The 19,985-nt window shown below is 47.0% G+C and overlaps 2 protein-coding genes and 2 non-coding genes across 4 annotated transcripts; 1 reads left to right on the forward strand and 3 right to left on the reverse strand.

The window, feature by feature from the left end:
- Nucleotides 1-136: 136 nt before the first annotated feature.
- On the forward strand, nucleotides 137-2,654 carry txndc17 (thioredoxin domain containing 17). Its single transcript, NM_001292449.1, is given in 4 exon segments — nucleotides 137-285; nucleotides 1,628-1,709; nucleotides 1,887-1,962; nucleotides 2,145-2,654. Coding segments are annotated over 4 exon segments (369 nt in total). The 5' UTR covers nucleotides 137-143; the 3' UTR covers nucleotides 2,214-2,654.
- A 1,731-nt stretch (nucleotides 2,655-4,385) lies between these two features.
- On the reverse strand, nucleotides 4,386-15,394 carry rilp (Rab interacting lysosomal protein). Its single transcript, XM_042338823.1, has 8 exons — nucleotides 14,896-15,394; nucleotides 11,047-11,170; nucleotides 10,519-10,640; nucleotides 9,658-9,852; nucleotides 9,142-9,317; nucleotides 8,350-8,472; nucleotides 6,903-6,992; nucleotides 4,386-4,741 (listed from the first exon to the last, which is right to left on the reverse strand). Exons 1-8 carry the CDS (start codon nucleotides 15,253-15,255, stop codon nucleotides 4,609-4,611), a joined length of 1,323 nt encoding a protein of 440 aa, XP_042194757.1. The 5' UTR covers nucleotides 15,256-15,394; the 3' UTR covers nucleotides 4,386-4,608.
- A 2,773-nt stretch (nucleotides 15,395-18,167) lies between these two features.
- On the reverse strand, nucleotides 18,168-18,241 carry trnat-agu. Its single transcript has one exon. It is a non-coding gene; the product is annotated as a tRNA-Thr (tRNA).
- Nucleotides 18,242-19,074: 833 nt separating this feature from the next.
- trnat-agu lies at nucleotides 19,075-19,148 on the reverse strand. Its single transcript has one exon. It is a non-coding gene; the product is annotated as a tRNA-Thr (tRNA).
- Between the last annotated feature and the right edge of the window lie 837 nt (nucleotides 19,149-19,985).

Genomic DNA, 19,985 nt, shown 5'->3' on the forward strand with positions numbered 1-19,985 from the left:
GGGCGTGAAAAATTCCGGCAGCCCCGGGTGTTGACGGGAAGGCGGAGGACCGGCTTGGATGACTCACTCACTCACTCACTGACTGACTGACTTGACTGGACCGTTGGGGCGCGCGAGCCGGTCGGCGGGAGAGAGCCGGCGCCATGGTTTTCGTCGAGATAAACGTCCAGTCGCTGGACAGCTTCAACCGGGCCCTGGAGGAGAACAAGGGCAAAGCCATCTTCGTCTACTTCACGGGCACGAAGGACGCGAAGGGTCTGAGCTGGTGCCCGGACTGCGTGAAAGGTCCGCCCGCCCGCCCGCGCTCGCGCGCACGGAAAGGCCGAACCCGGACCAGGGGTCGCCCGGGGGGGGGACCGGTTCAAGTCCAGTCCGGCGGCTGAGGCAGCTGTTGGAGGCCCTGGCTTTCGGGATGAGAGTGGGGGAAGGAGGGAGGGAGGGGAGGAGAGGGTGATAATTATTCATTAATTATTAATTAAGCCAATTGCGTGATTATTATTATTATTATTAATTTAATTTATTATTATTATTATCGCGCACAGCCATGGATGGAGCGAGTGTGAAAGTGTGGAGAGAGAGAGAGAGAGAGAGAGAGGGATGGATGGAATGTGAAAGAGAGGGAGAGAGAGAGCTGACCTGTGTCTCTCTCTCTCAACTCCTCTGCAGATATAACCACCCCCCAACCACCCCCACCCCCCCCACCCCCCCAGGTCTCTGGCTTGTGAGGCGAGTGCTCTAACCATTGAGAGCTACAGGACTATGTCCTGTAAAGCGCTTGGAGGCGTCTCGGCGACGTGTCCCGACCACGCGCGGCCAGAGCTCCCTCTGCCTCCTCGCCCGACTCCGCTGGCTCCCCATCCCCCAGAGGATCGAATTCAAGGTCCTCATCCACGGCCTTGTCCACCCCCCTCTACCCAACCACCCCCCCCCCCCCTGCCTCTCTCTCTGACCTGCTGACTCCCTACCAACCTGCCCGCTCCCTCCGTTCAGGTGGCTCCAGCCTGCTCCGTGTCTCCCGCCCGACCCGCCCTACATTTATAGAGCGCCTTCATCGGTGGCCGGGCTTTCAGCTTCTCTGCCCCCACACTCTGGCACTCCATCCCACGGTCCCTTCGCCTCGCTTCCTCCCTTGCCTTCGGTTGCCCTCCCACCTCTCTCCCTTACCTCACCCCTTCCCCCCTGCTCGGGTCCTGACCCCTGACTGTCCAGCACCTTGGGACGTCCTCCCGACGTGAAAGACGCTCTATAAATGTAATTATGTTGTTGTCGTGATAAGCCACTATATTAAATGGAAGGATTATTATTAAAGTGGAGTGACTCAGAGAATAGAGTGTAACTACTACTGAGCCAGGCCTATACAGGAGTAAGGAGTTTCTCTCTTGCGGTGTCCTGGCCAACAATCTCACGGATGAAACTGCTCACTCGCTTTACAGCTTTCTGCGGGGACATCCCCGTGTGCAAACCAGCTGCCTTGTTTGCCCACAAAACACACAACTCACCGTCCATAATGGTAGAGTCCTGTGAATCGCTGAGAGACGTGTCAAGGACATGACAAAGCGCCATATCGAATACAAGGGTTGTCATTATTGTGAAGGACGAAGGGGCAACACTTTCTTTCTTTCTGTAGCTGAACCAATAGTGAGAGCAGAGCTGAGTAAACTCCCTGAGGGATCGATCTTCATCTACTGTCAAACTGGTGACAAGTCATGGTAAGTCGTTTCAGATTTCAAAGTTTCTTTTAATATATAAACACAAACAGTCTCGTCATTTACAATCGCGTCCAGATTGTAAAGTGAAAAGTCATACAGTGGCATTTTGTGGCATTAACATCCTCTTTACAATCAATTATCTAACCTGCATCTTTTTATCATCTAATCTTTGACCAGCTGGAAGGATCCCAACAATGTGTTTCGAAAGAGTTTCAAACTGAGTAGCATTCCAACGCTCCTGAAATATGGCACAGTGAGTTACTGTATATCAAAGTCTTAGCAATGACCCACAATCACTTCAGTCATATTGACTGTTTAACTGATCTTTGGATTAACATGTAAGCAATTGGAAAAAATAAATGCTGCTTTAGTTCTTTAAATTGGAGCAAGTGCATTACCCTGTTTAACAAAGCAAATCCATTCCCACTGTTTCAGCCCCAGAAGTTGGTTGAAGAAGAGTTACTTAATTCTGAACTGGTGCAGATGCTCTTCACAGAAGACTAACAAGGCAACGAACACTGGTTCCACTTCTGATAGAGACCGCCTCTTGGGTTTCTGTTTGAGCTTTTGAAATCACACCAAGAAAGGGCATTGTGACCTAAACTGAGATCCCATCATGTATCAGGGGCGGTACTCATTACCAATCTTCAATTATTAATGTGATCAAATATAAACAAGAGAATATTTGCAACTAACTAGCCAGTGGGACAGTTATCTGTTCGAGATTGTTCTGCAACGACATTTAATAAAAAAAAGTCGATGCAAGAAAAAATCATAAATGCAATTCCTCTTTAGCTCATTGCCATTGTGGCCGTGAGCTTGCCGGCTGCTGTATCTGTGTGTGATGTCTGTTTATGTGCAGATTCTCTGCTGTTTGTATAATTATTGAATGAAAGCTTTAAATGAAATTCTGATGTCAAGTGATCCAAAATAAAGTATTGCATTACAATTTGGCTGAGATTTTTTTAAAAAACCAAACTAAGGTTGTTCTTGGCAAAAAATAATTTTTTTGTCCAGTATGAAATCCCATTTAAGTAACGACTTCGCACCTTCCATTTGAAAGAAAAAATAAAATCATAAAGAGTACTTCAGAGGCGGAGTGGAAGCCGCAGACTGAAGTATCGAGTCTACGGTTACAGGTTCACTCAGTCTCACCATCTTGTTTTATAGACGCGTTTAAATGTTTCCCAAAAACATGAGCTTTAAAATCACGATTTTCTAAAATAGAAAAAGGCCACGCATTTTAATAAAATGTACCCCTCTTATCACATACTGCTTTTGAATAAATATTACTGAAGAAACCTGTTCAGGGCCAATGCGATTTTCACACAAAGGGGATTGGAAATCTGGAACTCTCCTTCCCCCAAAAAGGCTGTGGCTGCTGGATCTATTCACACTTTCAAGACTGAGGTGGATAGATTTTTGTTAGGCCGGGGTATCAAGGGATATGGGGCAAAGACAGGTAATTAGAGTTGAGGTACAGATCAGCCGTGATCTAATAGAATGGTGAAACAGGCTCGAAGGGCTGAGTGTCCTGTTCCTATTGGGTCCATGATTTGGTTTCAGACTATTGTCCCAATTCATTTGTACCAACCTTGCAGCAGTCTAATGGGCCAGCCATGTCACTACAAGTCCATTTTTAAATTGATGCAATTAATTTGATTTTACAGCTGTGTATACAATGTAAACGACTAACACTATGAGCCAAAGGCCTTGTGCCCTGTGCAGTCAAACAGTTAATGTGCCGCTACCTCCATTTCTAAAAATACACAAAATCAGATTGAATTACCAGAGCCCCAGAAATCTAGCTGTCTGGATAATTGAAGATAAAATGCAGAAGAAAGTATTATACCGCTGAGATTTACATTTCCGATAAGTCCGTTTAGAATCATTTCCCGACGGGCAATGTAGTTAAAGTGAAACCACACCCTGAATAACTGACGAGCTGTAGTATCAAGACTGATGCTGTGGAATATTACTCTATGGGACTGAGGGTATTTTTGCTACAGAACACTGGCAGCTCTAGAAATCAATATCCAGCCAGTGCCAATGCCAGCCCATCTTAAGGATGTAAAAACACATTCAGAATTTGTCAGCACCTCATCTAGTTTGCAACAAATGAAAGCCCCCATTCACAGGCAGAGGGTACCATCAAACATCACGCAAAAATGATCTCCCTCCCTAATATTCCCTATATCTCAATACCTTTTGCTGCACCGTAACTTCAGACAAACAGCAGTGGATTAAAGTGGTTCGAAAATAGTGGTTGCACTGCAAACATAGATTCCACTTACACTGCGCCTGCCTTCACATCAGAAGTGAATCTTAAATGCAAACCCAAGCTAAAAAGAGCAGATCAGCATTTCAAATGGTTTGAAATCCAAAACAAAACCACTTCAAATGTTATTTTACAGACATGAAAATACAAGTTAATCACAGTAACCAATATAACCTAGATGGACCGCAATTATGAACACAAGCCAACTGCATTTGATCACCAACAACAAATTACATTTGTATAGTACCTTTCACATCAGGAGGATGTCCCAGTGTAGATTTTGTTCTGTTCAAGAGACTTCCAGTTGATTTCGCTCTCACAGAGCACAGGATTACACAAAAGCTTGTACATAAGGTTCAATAAAAATTAATTTTATTTAAGGTTCAATAAAAATCCATTTAAAAAAAACTTTCCTCTTTTAAAAAAATGTTTACAAGTTAATGTACAAGTGATTTATTTAAGATCAGTGTGCTGTCAGATTTTTTTTAAATATAAAAAAAAATTGATTGCTATGTACATTTATTAATCGATTGTTTTTAATTCCGGCAGTATTTAAAATAGCAGTTGTAAGGCTTAAATATATATTGAAAGAATCTATACATGTGGATATTTGCCCCAGTTTTATTCTTTGGTTTGTGAACATTCCTCACGAGATAAGTTGACTTCATTCTTTTCGATGACTTCCCAAACTCCGGCTGGGCTGGTGCTGTTTACTGAAGCTTTGCTGTTGTTCTTTCGATAGAGAAACCCAAACCTGTAGGGGGAGGGAGAGAGAGAAAGGCAAGTACAGTTTGAATACAATAACTCCTAGCTTTAGCCTTCATGCACAACTCAGATGCCAATATGACACTCAAATGTCTTAAGAGTTTTTTTTCTTAATCGCAGAGGTTTGAAGCAGATTTATTTATAACAGCTTTGAAGAAGGAGCAAGATAAGACATCTTTTTTTTAAAAAAAAGGAATCATTGGCAGGGTTGTGGAGGAAGGGATAGGAGAAAGGCAGATCAATGAAATGGATCGCCCGTTCAAAGAGTCAGCACGGACACAATGGGTCGAACAGGCTTCTTTTTGTGCTGTAAGCTCACTCCTACGAGCCTGAAAGCTATGCGAAATATGGTATTATGGTGTGAGGCAGGCGGGTACATTTCGCTCACAAAATACACAGTCAATTCACTTTATAGTATATTCTGTGAAGCGCTTTCAGACGACTTGAAGACGTGATAAGGCGCTAAATCAAAGGTAAGGATCAGTATTATTATTATTATTTCCAACAGCACCATCAGGTCTAAAGATAGACTCAACGTCCATCATTTCACCAGCTTATCGGGCTACGTGAGACAATTCTCCGCGATACCAAAGCTTTTCAGGATTTGGGTGAGGAGGTGGAAGAGAGGAGGGGGAGTGGGGTGGGGTTTGGTTAAGGTAAAGACTGTAGTTGCAACGCTTAACCTGGATGTAAATGAAGATATGGCACAAAATTTATACACCAAAACACTCGCACTAAGGACTTTCACCCAGTGCTGAGGTGATCCCGCAGGGGAGAAAACAGAAGCCCAGTCACCTCCCTGCCCAACAGGATCGCCTTCTGTTTGAAACCAGAGGGCAAAAGTCAACAAGCCAAGTGAATGCACGAACATCATCAAACGAGATGCCATTCGGTTTCCCTGGCAGCTCGCAGGATTTGGTATCCTTGGCAACTCGTCCCAAGCAGTTTTCAATCTGCAATTCCGTGCTCTTTAGAGAAACAACACGGTATCACACCTGGATGTCTCCTACCTACCCCGGGGAGGGGGGATGGGGAGGATTTCATCCCCTTTGAGCGGTCCAAGGAATACAGAGACTAACCCAAGAGTAATACAGAGTTAAAACCCCAAGAGCCACTGAACCCACCTTGTATCGCAACACAACACGTGGTCAATTTGCAGTTATACTGCCTTTCCTCTCACGTAGAACATCTCAAAGCTCTTTACATCCAATTTACAAATCGCTTTCCTCTCTCTCTCTCCCCCCCCCCCACCCTCCCCACCTCCCCCCGCACACCAAACTCAGACTTCCAGTCGGCTGTATGAACCCTCTTTGAGACATTCTCCCGACGTGAAAGGCAGTGTGTAAATTTACCATGTTGTTGAGTAGCAGACGGATGGTGTGGGACACTGAGCAAGGTGAGAGCGATGGAAGTGACCGAAGGGAGCCAGAAGCGATTTGAAGACAGAGAGGCTAGGGATTTTGGGGAGGGAGCTTGCACCAGTGAGCTTGATGGGCGGAATGCTCGTCCTCTGCGCTGTAGTTTCTAAAGACTCTATGCTAGTGTAACTACAAATAACTTCTAGACAAGACACAAGGTCAGTGCACAATCCATTCTGACATTTACCTGGCAGAGAGTACTTTGCAAAGTAGTTCTGAAATCCAGATCTGGATTCCACTGCTGAGAATACTTTGCAAAGTAGTTCTACTTTCTGGAGGTGGATTTCTAGAAGGCAAAAGACGCAGAGACATTAGCAAGGTGCCAGTGGCGGTTAAACATGCATAAAACAACTCTCCCCCCTGGCGCCAACCACATCCAGCAGATTGAAAATAACCACTGGGTAAAAGAAGACAAGTTGCTTTCACAATCGCCCCATAACTGTGAGAGTCGCCAGCTTCCTTGAAGTTTCTCTCTTCAAAAATAATAATAACCTCATTGAGTTGATCCCTTCAAAAAACAAAATAATAATTTGGTCCCTCAATCCAGGAACTGTCGTGGGGGACACTGCTGTGCGCAATTGGCTGCCGCGTTCGCCCACAAATATACAGTCAATTCACTTTACAGTGTGTTCTGTGAAGCGCTTTGGGACGTCCTCCTGACGTGAAAAGCGCTATATCAAATGCAAGGATTGTTGTTGTTGTTTGCCACTGACAATTTCCTCCATTACTCACATGGTTCGGATTTTCGATTCACGGGGTTTGGAGTCCATCTCGTCCTGTGGGAAGCAGGGGAGCACGAGGTTGTCTTTCTCTTCCTCGTCGCTGCGAAAAGGAGCGTAAAGGAAAAACATTCGATTGACAAAATTAATTTTTTTAAGCCACTTTCTACATACCCTGTTTTTTTTTTGTCTGCTCTGGCGAGAGAGAGAGAGAGAGAGAGAGAGAGAGAGAAAAGAGAAAATAGAACATTTTCAGAGAGAGAGAGAAAAAAAAATTACTGCGGACGGGGTTGGAGAAATCCCAAGAGATATTCATTTTATTTCCGCAAAACAGACCTAAAAATAAACACTCAAGTTTCTTTTGCGTCTAAACCCCCCCCCCCCCACCGCCCTCTCCACACACACACACACACACACACACACACCCTTGCGCACCTACACTACAGCAGCAGCTTTTAACACGTAGAATTTATAGACTCTGAATTTATAACTAGAGCCATAACGAACAGCCGAAAATATCTCGGGGGCTTTTTCTTGCGGCTAATCTTTCTCTGCGTTCAAACCTTAAAGTTTGTGGGTCCGTCCCCTAGCCCTAACCGCCCCACCCACACACGCACACGCTCGCGCACACACACACACACACACACACACACAAAAACACGTGCAGATTAAAAAAAAACTTAACAGTAGCTGCAGTTTCATGCTCAGCCACAAGACAGAGCACCGCGGGAGAGTTAATCCATCCATTACTACAACAACAACAACCCTTTTGCGTTTGATACAGTGCTTTATTGGCCCCCGAATGTCTCGAAGCTCACCGCAGGATTTCCTGCGTGGCGTGGTAGCGACTGTGTGTTTTGTAGGCGAACACGGCCGCCAACTTGCAGACAGCGATGTCCCGCAAACAGCCGTGAAATGAGTGGGCGAAGTGAATGACAGAAAGTGTCAACGTCTCATCCAAAGGACGATAGCTCCGACAATGCAGCCTCCCCCCCCCCCCCACCACCGCCCCACCTCCGGCACCGAATTGGAGCCTCAGCCTGGATCCTGTCGTGGAGTCCTGCAGCTCGGTTAGAGCACTCGCCTCGCAAGTGAGAGGGCCTGGGATTGATTCCGTGGCAGGGCGAAACGTTGGGCAAGTTTTGTTACGCCACACGCCATTGCTTACCCGGCAATACGTAGGAACCCGGTTGTTAGTTGATTGGCGGATCACTTTTCCAGCGGTAATAATCCCTTCCCCAAAAAATAATAATGCTAATAATTTGGTCACTCAGTCCACGACTGTTTGGGTGGACGCTGCTGTGCACCATTGGCTGTCGGGTTTCACCCACAAAATACAGTCAATCCACTTTACAGTATATTCTGTGGAGCGCTTTGAGACGTCTCAACAATGTGATGAGGTGCTTTATCAAGTGCAAGGATTATTATTATTATTAAGACACATCCATCTATTCGCTCACCTGCTGCACATGCTCTCCGGGATGCCCAGCATTTTCGCCTTGACCTTCTTCCGCTGCTTTTGCATGGCCGTTTTGATCGTCTCCATGAAGAAGACGGGACATTTCTCATCGTTCAAGATCTCTCTGCAACGTCAAAGCTCAGCGTTAGGCAGGTGGGTGGGTGGGTGGGTGGCTGGACAGACGGCTGGGCTCTAGTACCAAAAAAATAAAAACGTGTGGTCCCGCCGTTGAACCCCACCGGGTATCCAGTTCTCCGCTGGGCAGTGCTTTGGGATGTTACAGCGACTCTGAGCCCCCAACCCAGATAGCAAAGAGGGGTGTCCTACTCAACACTATCCAGTGCCTTTATTCATTAACTGCCCCCCTCCCCCACTCGCCCAGGAAGTGCAAGTATGGACATTGTCCGGGGGCTTGGCAGGGCTTTGGCTGTCACAGCCCTTGGTTTGGCTTGTAGCCTCCACTTGGTAATCGGGAGTGAGTGCGGGGGGGTGCGGAGAGAAGAAAGAGTTGTTTAATTCCTGGTCGGAATGGGCAGGGTGGGGGTGGGGGAAATGTCACAGAGTGGAAGAGGTGGGGGGGTAGTCAGAGGAAGTGATTCATGCTTAGTTGGACGGAGGAGGGGGATAAAGCGTCAGTCAGATTGCGGTGGGGTGGTGGGGGGCGCGGGGAGAAAAGAGGCAGTGTCTCAGTCTCGGAAAGGAGGTCTCCAGGCCGTGCTCGGAGTTGTGTGTGAGTGTGTCTGGAGGGGGAAGAGAGGGAGAGGGAGGAGTCTCCTCGCCCAGACTCACTCACCGCTGATAGTAAGTCAGCTCCTCCTGCACCAGGAACAAGTTGGTCTTGAGTTCGTTGCGTTCATGGAGGATCTGCCTCATCTCCTGCTTTGTGAAGCATGGCCGGTTCGGGTCCTTCAGGTCCACGATTATCTTGTCACTCAAGTCTATGTCAGGAACCTTCAGCACTGATTTTGTCTTTGAGGGAGAGGGGAGAGAAACAAGATGAAGGGAGAGAAAGGAAAGAGAGACAAAGGCATCTTAGACTTCTCGAAAGCATCAGGTGAACATTTGCCGGCATTTAATTCCCGTTCAAGGCCTCCCCAGGGGTCGTATGTATGGGCGTCATTCAAACACGGAATTGCAGGATTATTGCGCTTGGCAAAATCAATCCACCAATCGACTAACAACCGGGTTCCTGCCTACTGCTAGGCAAACAGAAGCGTGTGGAGTAAGGAAATTTGCCTAAGGTTTCGTCCCCGGCCCTCCCGGGAATCGAACCCGGGTTCCTCTTGCTTGCGCGGCTAATGGTGCTCACCACAGCTGAGCTTTGCTCGGCCTGGATCTGAGTCAGGGTGGATCTGACTTGGTCTATCTCCTTGTTCCTCTCCTGCAGGGCCACCTCCAGCTCGGCCTTCTTCTCCAGCACGCTCTTCATCTGCGCTTGCATCACGCTGTTCTTGTGCCGCAAGTCGTTGTTTACCTTCAAAACCCGGTCCAGTTGCTGCTGGAGCTGAAACAGCGATCAAAGCACCACCGTTACATAATATTTTTCACGCAAAGGGTAGTGGAAACTTGGAACTCTCTCTCTCCCTCACCCAAAGGGCTGTGGATGCCGGGATCCATTCAAATGGCCTACTCTTATATAATAATAATTTATAGGTTAAATCACTTCTATAGAGGCAACTTCTTGATGGTTTTCAGTGACGTGTCAGCCAGACCAACAACACACACTTTACATATGAGTAGATACGAATATATATATATATATGCATATACATATACATATTAACTTTACATATGAATTGCACATGAACACCAACCCACGACGGTTTGTGGGACACCGCTGTGCGCAATCGGCTGCCCTCCGTTTTGCCTACAAAATTACACGGTCAATTCGCTCTGCAGTATAGTCTGCAAAGCGTTTGAGACGTCTCAACGACGCGCTGTAAAGGCGAGGATGATTATAATAGCTGCTTTTTTTTTGCAGGGGGGGGGTTGATATTTACGTAATAACAAGCCTTGTATTTGCATTTGACGCAGCACCTTATCACGTCTCATCGAGACGTCTCAAAGTGCGCCGTGGGATTTACTGCGAGAAACCGTGTATTTTGTGGGCGAAACTCAATAAGCTTTTAACAGCAGATCCGCCAAAGCTCCCGGCGCCCGGTGTGCTTACTGCCTCCACGTCGTCGTTCTTGCGGTAGATTTCGTGATCTTTGGCCCGGAGCTCATCGCGTTGTCTGTCCACCACCTCTTTCAACTTGAGCATCACCTCGCGCTCCTTCTTGGAGAGACTGTCTGATAGAGAGAGGCCGGCCTGTCAGCAGCAACGCCCCACATCATATCATCAGCATAATAATAATAATCGTAATAATCCTTGCATTTGACTTAGCGCCTTATTTCGTCGAGACGTCTCAAAGCGCTTCAGAGAATATACTCTAAAGGGAATTGGACTGTGTATTTTGTGGGCGAAACGTCCCGCAAATGGTTGATGGATTGGTTTACCAAATTATTATTTATTTAACGACTTTTTTGAAGGGATCATTACCCCGAGAAAGCAATCATCTCACAAACTGGGTTCCTATTTGCTGCTCGGTAAACAGAGACATGTGGAGTATTCTGTGCGGCGCTTTGAGACGCCCTGAAGACGTGATAAGGCGCTATAATCGAATGCAAGGATTATTATTATTTTAAGACAATTTACCTTCCTGGGTCTGGCTCCCAATTAGTTGGTTGACCAGCTGTTGGTTTTCGTTGGTGAGCTGCGAGATCTGTTTCTGCAGCTCCTGGACATTCTTATGCCAAGCGTGTGATTTGTTCTCCAGCTCCTGAAATACATGTCAAGGCGAGCAATTACGCGGGGAATGGGCGGTGACGCGGACTGGAACCCTGCCACGTTTCGCCCACAAAACACACAGCCAATTCGCTTTACGGTATATCCTGTGAAGCGCTCCTGAGATGTCTCAACGACGTCATAAGGCGCCATATCAAGTGCAAGGATTATTAGCATCTGCGAACCCAGGACACAGCTAAACATCTCCTCTCTCTGCCTCTGGTGTTACTCGTGTGTTTGCGTGCAAATTTCTGTATATACCAGAGGGATGGAGGGAGAGAGGCACACACACATGTGAGCACGCACACACACACACACGCGCCACTCTTTGAGTCGATCTGCCCACAGAGAACCCATTTGCATACATTATTGACTCATAGTTTTGATTATGGCAAATGTGACGGACACCGTGGTGACATGACACGTAGCCAGAAAGGGAAATTATTCACTTATGAGGTCACGACAAGTTTGCTGACAATAACTGGACTTTGGCACCAGAAATGTCCGCGTGAGTCCACTATAATACCTTCAGGGTGGCGAGGAGGCATCAGGCAGTCTGGCCAAAGAGTTATTGAATCAGTTAACTATTTGTTTAAATTCAATCGTGAATAAAAGCCTCCACGAACGCAAGGAACAAACTCTTATACTCAATAACCTGGAAAGCAACTTGAACTTGAAAAGCGAACTGGGTGGGAGTGGGGGGAAAAAAACAATTTGATCACTCAATCTCTAACTGTTTGTGGGACACTGCTGTAAGCAATTGGCTGCCACATTTCGCCCACAAAATACACAGTCAATCCACTTTACGCTGTATTCTGTGAAGCGACCATAAAGAGTTATGTTGAAGCCACAAAAGCGTGGGCGGGGTGGGGGGGTGGGGGGGGGGGGGAGGGGGAGAGGGGACAGGAAAGTGGGCGAAAAGAAACGGAACCGAATTATTGAGTGAACCATTTGGCGTTTAGTCAAATCGGGGGCGTAGCAAATCTGAATTCTATTTGGCTACGATTTCACTTTCGCATTACCCTCCCACCCCCACTGCCATCCAAACTGAAAAGAAAACGGGTCCAAGTTGCAAAACAACATAGCAAACATTCCAGCCGCAAGGAAGCCAGTCACGGTTTAAAGTCCTGTTTACCATCAAAGCTTTAAAAGCCTAAAATGTCCTGCTCCAGCTTAGCACCAGCAACATGTGCGTGCGTGTGCGTGACGGGGGGGGGGGGGGGGTGGGGTGTGGGGTGGATGGACGATTCCTGCGTCAGTCGGCGCACCTTTGTCTAACGACTTTCCAGGGGAAATGGGGTAAAAATGCCCCTTACTCATTGTCCAGCTGGCGGGTTAAATGGTTCCATTTGTGCGTTTTTTGTTGTTCTGTTTCCTCTTTCTGCTGCAGGTCAGGCACCAGCAGCGACCCCAACAGTAACGAGACTGAGACTACTTCCTCCTCCTGTTCTAAACGGGTCCCGATCGCGGGTACTTCTGCTCCATCTGCGGCCGCTCGCAGAGGAAATCACTCGCTGTTCCGCATACGGCTGGAAAGTCACCAGATATCCCTCGCGCTCACCCCTCAGTGGCCATTTTCCGATCGAGGCCCGTTTCGGCGTCGGCAGAACAGACCAGTCACTGGGGATCAGGAAATCCTCCCACTCAGCTCCTAATTAACCCCGGAGGCTGAAGCCCTAACGGGTAGACCTGGTTAAGTACGGCGACGGGTTTCCGCACGTGTCAGACACCGGGGCTGACCCCCACCCCGAAAAATCGGCAACTATCTACCCTTAAAGACTGGAAGTCGCACCCTCTACCTTTCAGCCTCGTGCCGTCTCCAGCTGCCTGGCAGAGGGAGATTGGAAGCGCGTCCCCTTTCTGTAGGGGTCTCGGTTGCTGAGCCAGGCAGGTCGGGAGCCCTCCGAGGCTCTGTTGATGCCAGACCACCCCAGCCTGGCTCCTCACCAGGACTTCGCGAGACAGTCATGAGGAATAGAAATTCTTCCCAATCAATTACATTACTCCAAAACCCCAACAGACAGTTGGACAAACAACAGTGTCAAATTATTCCTGTACAAATCTTACTGAAATATCTGTCTCTTTCTCCCCCTGCGTTGCACTACAGTTCCAGTAGTAAATACAAATTCTGGCGTACATTTATATAAAAAAAAACCCTCTTCCTCCCGGCCCTCTATTTCGGAAGGTTAAATCCCTCAGTTACCAGATTAATCCTCTCCATAGTTCTATTTTTATAAGTAAATCCATAATCTGCGCCTCCGTATTTTAAACTGAATTAAATGCAGCCCTACGTAGATCGAAAATCTTACTGAGCAATAGTTAAGCGAGTTAACGTCTCCTGAAATAAATTATTTGGTAATTATATATGCATAAAATAAGATTGTAAAATAATATATCTGTAAATTAATTTATAATGATATAACTACAAATCAATGTACAACAACAGTAACTTATAGTTGTATAAATAACGTGTGTGTTTCGCTGTCTCAGCATTTTGAGTATGCAAAGTTCAGTAAAATTCTTAAACGCCGTCTTCAACACAGAAACACGCTCTGTAAGAGCCTACAGAGGACGCAGGTCTGGTCAGGCGCTTCAATGGGTCACCTCAGGAGTGAACAGCAATAATTATAAGTGGTAAATCTTAGCACATCGTCAAAATAACTCAAACAGCATTTACTGTCGAGTGTAGCGATTATGAATTTTGGGAGGCGGAAGGGACAGCCAAAGAAAAATAATAATATACTCACTTTGGCTGCTTTTCACCCACAAAAATACCCACACAATTCACTTTACAGTGTATCTTGCGATGCGCTTTGAGTCGTCTCAACCACGTGATAAGCCGCTGTATCAAATGCACGGATTTATTAACACGATTATGTGATTAATTTTTGTGCACATCAACGTCCCACAAACAAACAGCCCTGAAGAAGCGAAGGATTAATCGCTTAACCTTTGGGAGGTGGGGGTTGGGAGGGGGAAACGTGTCGGTTAGGACATTAGGTAGAAACTCACTTCTGTTATTATCTCCCCCCCCCCCCCCCCACCCTCAACCCCACTCTCCCCCCACCCCCCACACCCCCCCCCCCCCCCCTCACACACAAACCACGGCACAGAGTAATGTCACGGGATCCTTATTACCCGGCACGACTTAAAAGTGTCTCCGGCCCTCCTCCAACCAATGTTTCGAAGAACATCATCCGACTCAAACAAACCCAAAGTTTGAAATGCCTTTTCTTAAAAATAAAATAATAAAAAAAAGAGCTGACAGGTAACTTTCTCTCTTTCCAACTTTTCTTTTTTTTGGGCGGTTGGGGTTGGGGTTGGGGGTGGATCATCAATAAATAAAAATATATATATATATATACACACAATATATATACACACACACAATATATATACACACATACACTATATATACACACACAGACTATATATACACATACACTATATACACACACACACTATACACACACACTATATACACACACACTATACACACACAATATACACACACACACAATATATACACACACACTATATAGACACACACACTATATATACACACACACTATATACACACACTATATACACACACACACTATATACACACACACACTATATATATATACACACACACTATATACACACACACTATATACACACACTATATATACACACACACACATACATATATAACAAATAATCTGAATTTCTCCAAACCTTAAAGCGAGTGTTGGTGTTGGTGGAGGTGGTGGAGGCTGAGAGTTTCTCTGCCTGTAACAAGGCAATGGCTGTGAGGAGCTCCTGGTGTTGGTGCTGTTGTTGTTGCTGTTGGTGCTGGTGCTGTTGTTGGTGTTGTCTGCTCTCGTTCTTCCTGCTCACGAAGCTTTCCAGCAGCTCCAGGACCCGGACCACTTTGGAGACCAGACCCTCCACCGCCCCCCTGCCGTGACTGTCGATCAGCCTCTCCAGCTCCGCTCCCATCAGCTGCGCGATCTCGTACACGTCGTTCACGGACAGAGTGGAGCTGGTCTTCTCCAGGCAGGACATCCCTCGAGCTTCCTCACCAGCGTCTTCCATGGCTCGGTAGCACTTTCTTTTGCCGTTAATTCTCCTTTTTTTTTGCCCCCCCCCCCCCGGCGCGGTTAGCTCTTACGTTTGGTGGTTGTCGATCCTTCTTTCTTTTTTAACACCGCTCCCCCCCCCCCCCCCACCTAAAAAAAAAATTATTGTTTTTTTTGCCCCCACTCTCTCTCTCTCTCTCTCTCCCTCTCTCTCTCGCTCTCTTTTTCTTTCCCTTTCTCTTTCTCTCCCTCTCCTCCTCCACCCAAAGTCAAGTCGTGATTGGGTTCAGTCTCAACTGGTGATGACCAGAGGGTCCATTCCAGTGTCCCCTCTCCTCAGCCCGAAGTTGTTGCTGATTAAACCCCGGGTTCAACCCCCACCTCCACCACCTCCTCCTCTCCCCCTCTCTCTCTCTCTCTCTCTCTCTCTCTCTGACCCCCCCCCCCCCCCCCCCCCCCCCCGGGGGTGGGATTGTTACGCTGTTTGAGGGGTAGTTGGTGGGTGTCACTCACAGTCCGGTCCCACTCATCAGCAGAGGGTGAACTTGACAGTGGGGGTTTGAAGGGCACAGCGCCGCTCTCTCTCTCTCTCACACTCTCTCTCTCACTCTCAGGTCTCTGTGCGGCAGCGATCCCACAGTGCGCAATTCGCAGCGCTACATCCGCTCAAGTGATCTACACATATACACACACACACACACATACATACACTACACACACATACACTACACACACACATACATACACACACACATACATACATACACACACTACACACACACACCACACACACATACACTACACACACACCACACACACACACACATACACACACACACACACACACATACATATACATACATACACTACACACACATACACACACACATACACACACCACACACACACATACATACATACACACATACACACACTACACACACACTACACACACACATACATACACACTACACACACACTACACACACACACAGATACACACTACACACACCACACACACATACATACACACCACACACACACACACATACACTACACACATACACACTACACACACATACACACACATACACCACACACACATACACTATACACACACACATACATACACATACACCACACACACACTACACACACACACACACTACACACATACACACACACACTATACACACACACATACATACACTACACACACACTACATACACACATACATACACATACACCACACACACTACACACACACATACACTACACACATACACACACATACACTACACACACACATACACCACACACACTACACACACACACACGCACACTACACACATACACTACACACACACATACACTACACATACACTACACACACTACACACACATACACTACACACACATACATTACACACACACCTAACACACACACACATACGTTACACACACACATACATTACACACACATTACACACACACATACATTACACACACACAACCCCCTACTCCCCTACACACAACCCCCTACAACATGTTGTTGTTTCCCAGTTTTTTTAAAAAAATTATTAATTATAATTATAATAACAATCCTTATTGGTGTACAGCCTTTCACGTTTATTTTTTTTCGGTCCCTGACCGTTTCGCTTGGATGCAGTACATTATTCCGACAATGCTGAGAATAATTTTTTATTGTTAATTATAAACGGACGATAATAATAAAGGATGAATACGGGGCCTTTCATGTCAGGAGGACGTCTCAAAGCGCTTCACAGGATTTTTCTTTTTAACAGTGCCGTGTAATGACTGTAACATAGGCGATAGCCTACAAATACACCGGGTAGACAATATTCCCGGCCACACTAATTAGCCAAATCAATTAGTCAGTCAAACTCACTCCAGGTAAAATTATTTTAGAGAACCACATTAATATCAATATGGTTCGGGCAAACCTCCTTTGGCGCAGGGAATTCCTGTGTGTCGATCAAAACACACAAAACCTACCGTCAATTCACTCGACGTTATATTCCGTGAGTCGCTTTGAGACGTTCTCGAAGACGCGATAAGGCGCTGCATCAAACCCCAGGATTATTATTATTATTATTATCATTATTCATTATTTTTATTATAAATGCGCTGCACGGAAACATACTGCGAAATGAGTTGACTCGGGTGGGTTCGTGTTGCGTAAACGGTGGGGGGAGGTGGGGGGGGGAGGGGGTTGAATTAAACGTGTGGAAAGCGAATCGCCTTAAAATCGCCTCTGTCCGCCCGCAGATACACCGCCAATTCGCTTTACGGTCCATTCCGCGAGAAGCGCTCGGAGACGTTCCCGAAGACGCGATGAGGCGCCGTATCGAATGCAAGGATTGTTAGTATCATATTGTTATAATTATTATTATTAAACTGCACAGCAGAGCGAAGCAGAGAGCAGAGCAAGGAGGGGAGGGGGGAGAGGAGGGGAGGGGGAGAGGAGGAGGGGAGGGGGAGAGGAGGAGGGGAGGGGGAGAGGAGGAGGGGAGAGGGGGAGAGGAGGGGAGGGGAGGAGGGGGAGAGGAGGAGGGGAGGGGAGGGAGGAGGGGAGAGGAGGGGGAGAGGAGGAGGGGGAGAGGAGGGGGAGGAGGGGGAGAGGAGAGGAGGGGGAGAGGAGAGGAGGGGGAGAGGAGAGGAGAGGAGGGGGAGAGGAGGGGAGGGGAGAGGAGGGGAGAGGAGAGGAGGAGGGGGAGAGGGGGAATAGGCTCCATCTCTGCAGACAGACTCTGCAGAATTTCATCAATGGGAGAAATCCCCCATCCTCACTGCAACTCCCTCCCTCTCCCTCCCTCTCCCTGTGTAAAAGACACACACAGCAACCCCCCAAACCCCAACCCCAGGTCCAACTTTATTATAAGAAACGACCGTAAAATGAGCCCTGAAGGCACCGCTGGGATTCGAACCCAGGATCTCCTGTTTACTAGACAGGCGCTTTAACCAACTAAGCCACGACGCCGGACTACTGCTCCGAGTGGCTCAGCATCCGCTCACTCCACAGAAGGGCTGAAACGTTTTTCTATTGCAATCTCTTTTTTTCTCTCTCTCTCTCTCTCTCTCTCTCTCTCTTTCTCTTTCCTTCTCTCTCTTTCCTTCTTTCTTTCTCTCTCTCTCTTTCCCACTCCCCCCCCTCACCCCCTCTTTTTTTTTGGGGGGGGGGAGGGGGTTTGTTGCTGTGAAATTGCAGCTGAGGTTTTTATATATATGTTTGGGTGTGTGTGTTTGTCTATGTGTATGTTGTATGTGTGTGGTTATGTTGTGTGTGTGTGTGTGTGTGCATGTATATGTTGTGTTTATGTGTGTGTGTCTATGTGTATGTTGTGTGTGTGTGTGTATGTACATACATGTGTGTTGTTGTGTGTGTGTATGTACATGTGTGTTTATGTGTGTGTGTGTCTATGTGTATGTTGTGTGTGTGTATGTATATGTTGTGTGTTGTTGTTGTGTGTGTGTGTGTATGTATATGTTATGTGTGTTGTATGTGTATGTGTGTGTGTGGAATAGAATTAATGGAACTAATTTATGAATGGAACCCCCGGGCGGGAAACCAGGGACCCGCGGGGGGTTCATTCACATAAACGAGGGGCAATATATCCCATTGATCGATTGATTGATTGATTGACTGACTCAATGGTATCCAATTGTAACCGGTGAAATCGATTGGTTTTGACGGACTGAGTCGGATCCGGTGCAAGTTTGTTTTTGGAGGGTGGGGAGTTTTTTTTTGGGGGGGGGTCACAAGTTTCCATTAAAAGACTTCTGCTACTGTAATTCCGAGCAGAGCAATCCTTAAGGCACCGCTGGGATTCGAACCCAGGATCTCCTGTTTACTAGACAGGCGCTTTAACCAACTGAGCCACGGCGCCCCCGCGTGTGCCACACCCGCTTGCATCGTGTTGTGTTGTATTCCTTAAAAAAAAAGACGCGTGCGATACAATAATAATAATAATAATCAATCAATTATTAGTAATGACGATGATAATCCTTCGCATGTGTTATTACGGCGCCTTATCCCGTGGCCGGGACCTGCGGGAGTGTATCGCGCGGGACTCCGTGGGCCAAACGCGACAACCGCCCCTCACAGTGTTGACGGGACGCGTGAAGATCCCGCGGGGCTATTCCACGGGAGAAGGGAGTTACGCAGGAACAGGAGGAGGCCATTCAGCCCCTTCGAGCCTGGTCCGCCATTTAGTTGGATCGAGGCCGACCCGCACCTCAACTAGTTAAGTCCTTTCAATTCCAATTTCCCTCTTTCTCCCCATTATCCCGTAATACTCCTGACCTACCAAAAAAATATATCTATCAACCTCACTCTTGAAGGCGTGGATGGGCCCAGCAAGTTTTTCTCTCTCTCCCCCAGTGTCCTGGTCGACAATTCCCCCTCCCACCCCCAAATAAAATTGGTCACGAACTCCATGGCCGTCCGTGGGATATTGCTGAGTGCGTTGGCCGCCGTGTTTCCCTGTAAGATATACAATCACCACATTTTACAGTACATCCCGCGCTTCGAGACGTCTCAACGACACGATAAGGCGCCATATCAAAAGGGTTACGTTATTTCATATACCCTCTTCCCAGCGTCTCTTCACCCTTCTTGGTGATCCGATCCAGGTCTTAATCCCTCCCCCCAAAATTGCCCCTTACGATCCCCTGACCCCACTTCCCTCTCGTCCTAACGCTTTGACGGACCGTATTGACAACGA

The sequence above is a fragment of the Callorhinchus milii genome, unplaced genomic scaffold (genome assembly GCF_018977255.1).
Source record: "Callorhinchus milii isolate IMCB2004 unplaced genomic scaffold, IMCB_Cmil_1.0 Scaffold10, whole genome shotgun sequence".
In the NCBI taxonomy this organism is placed as follows: domain Eukaryota; kingdom Metazoa; phylum Chordata; class Chondrichthyes; order Chimaeriformes; family Callorhinchidae; genus Callorhinchus; species Callorhinchus milii.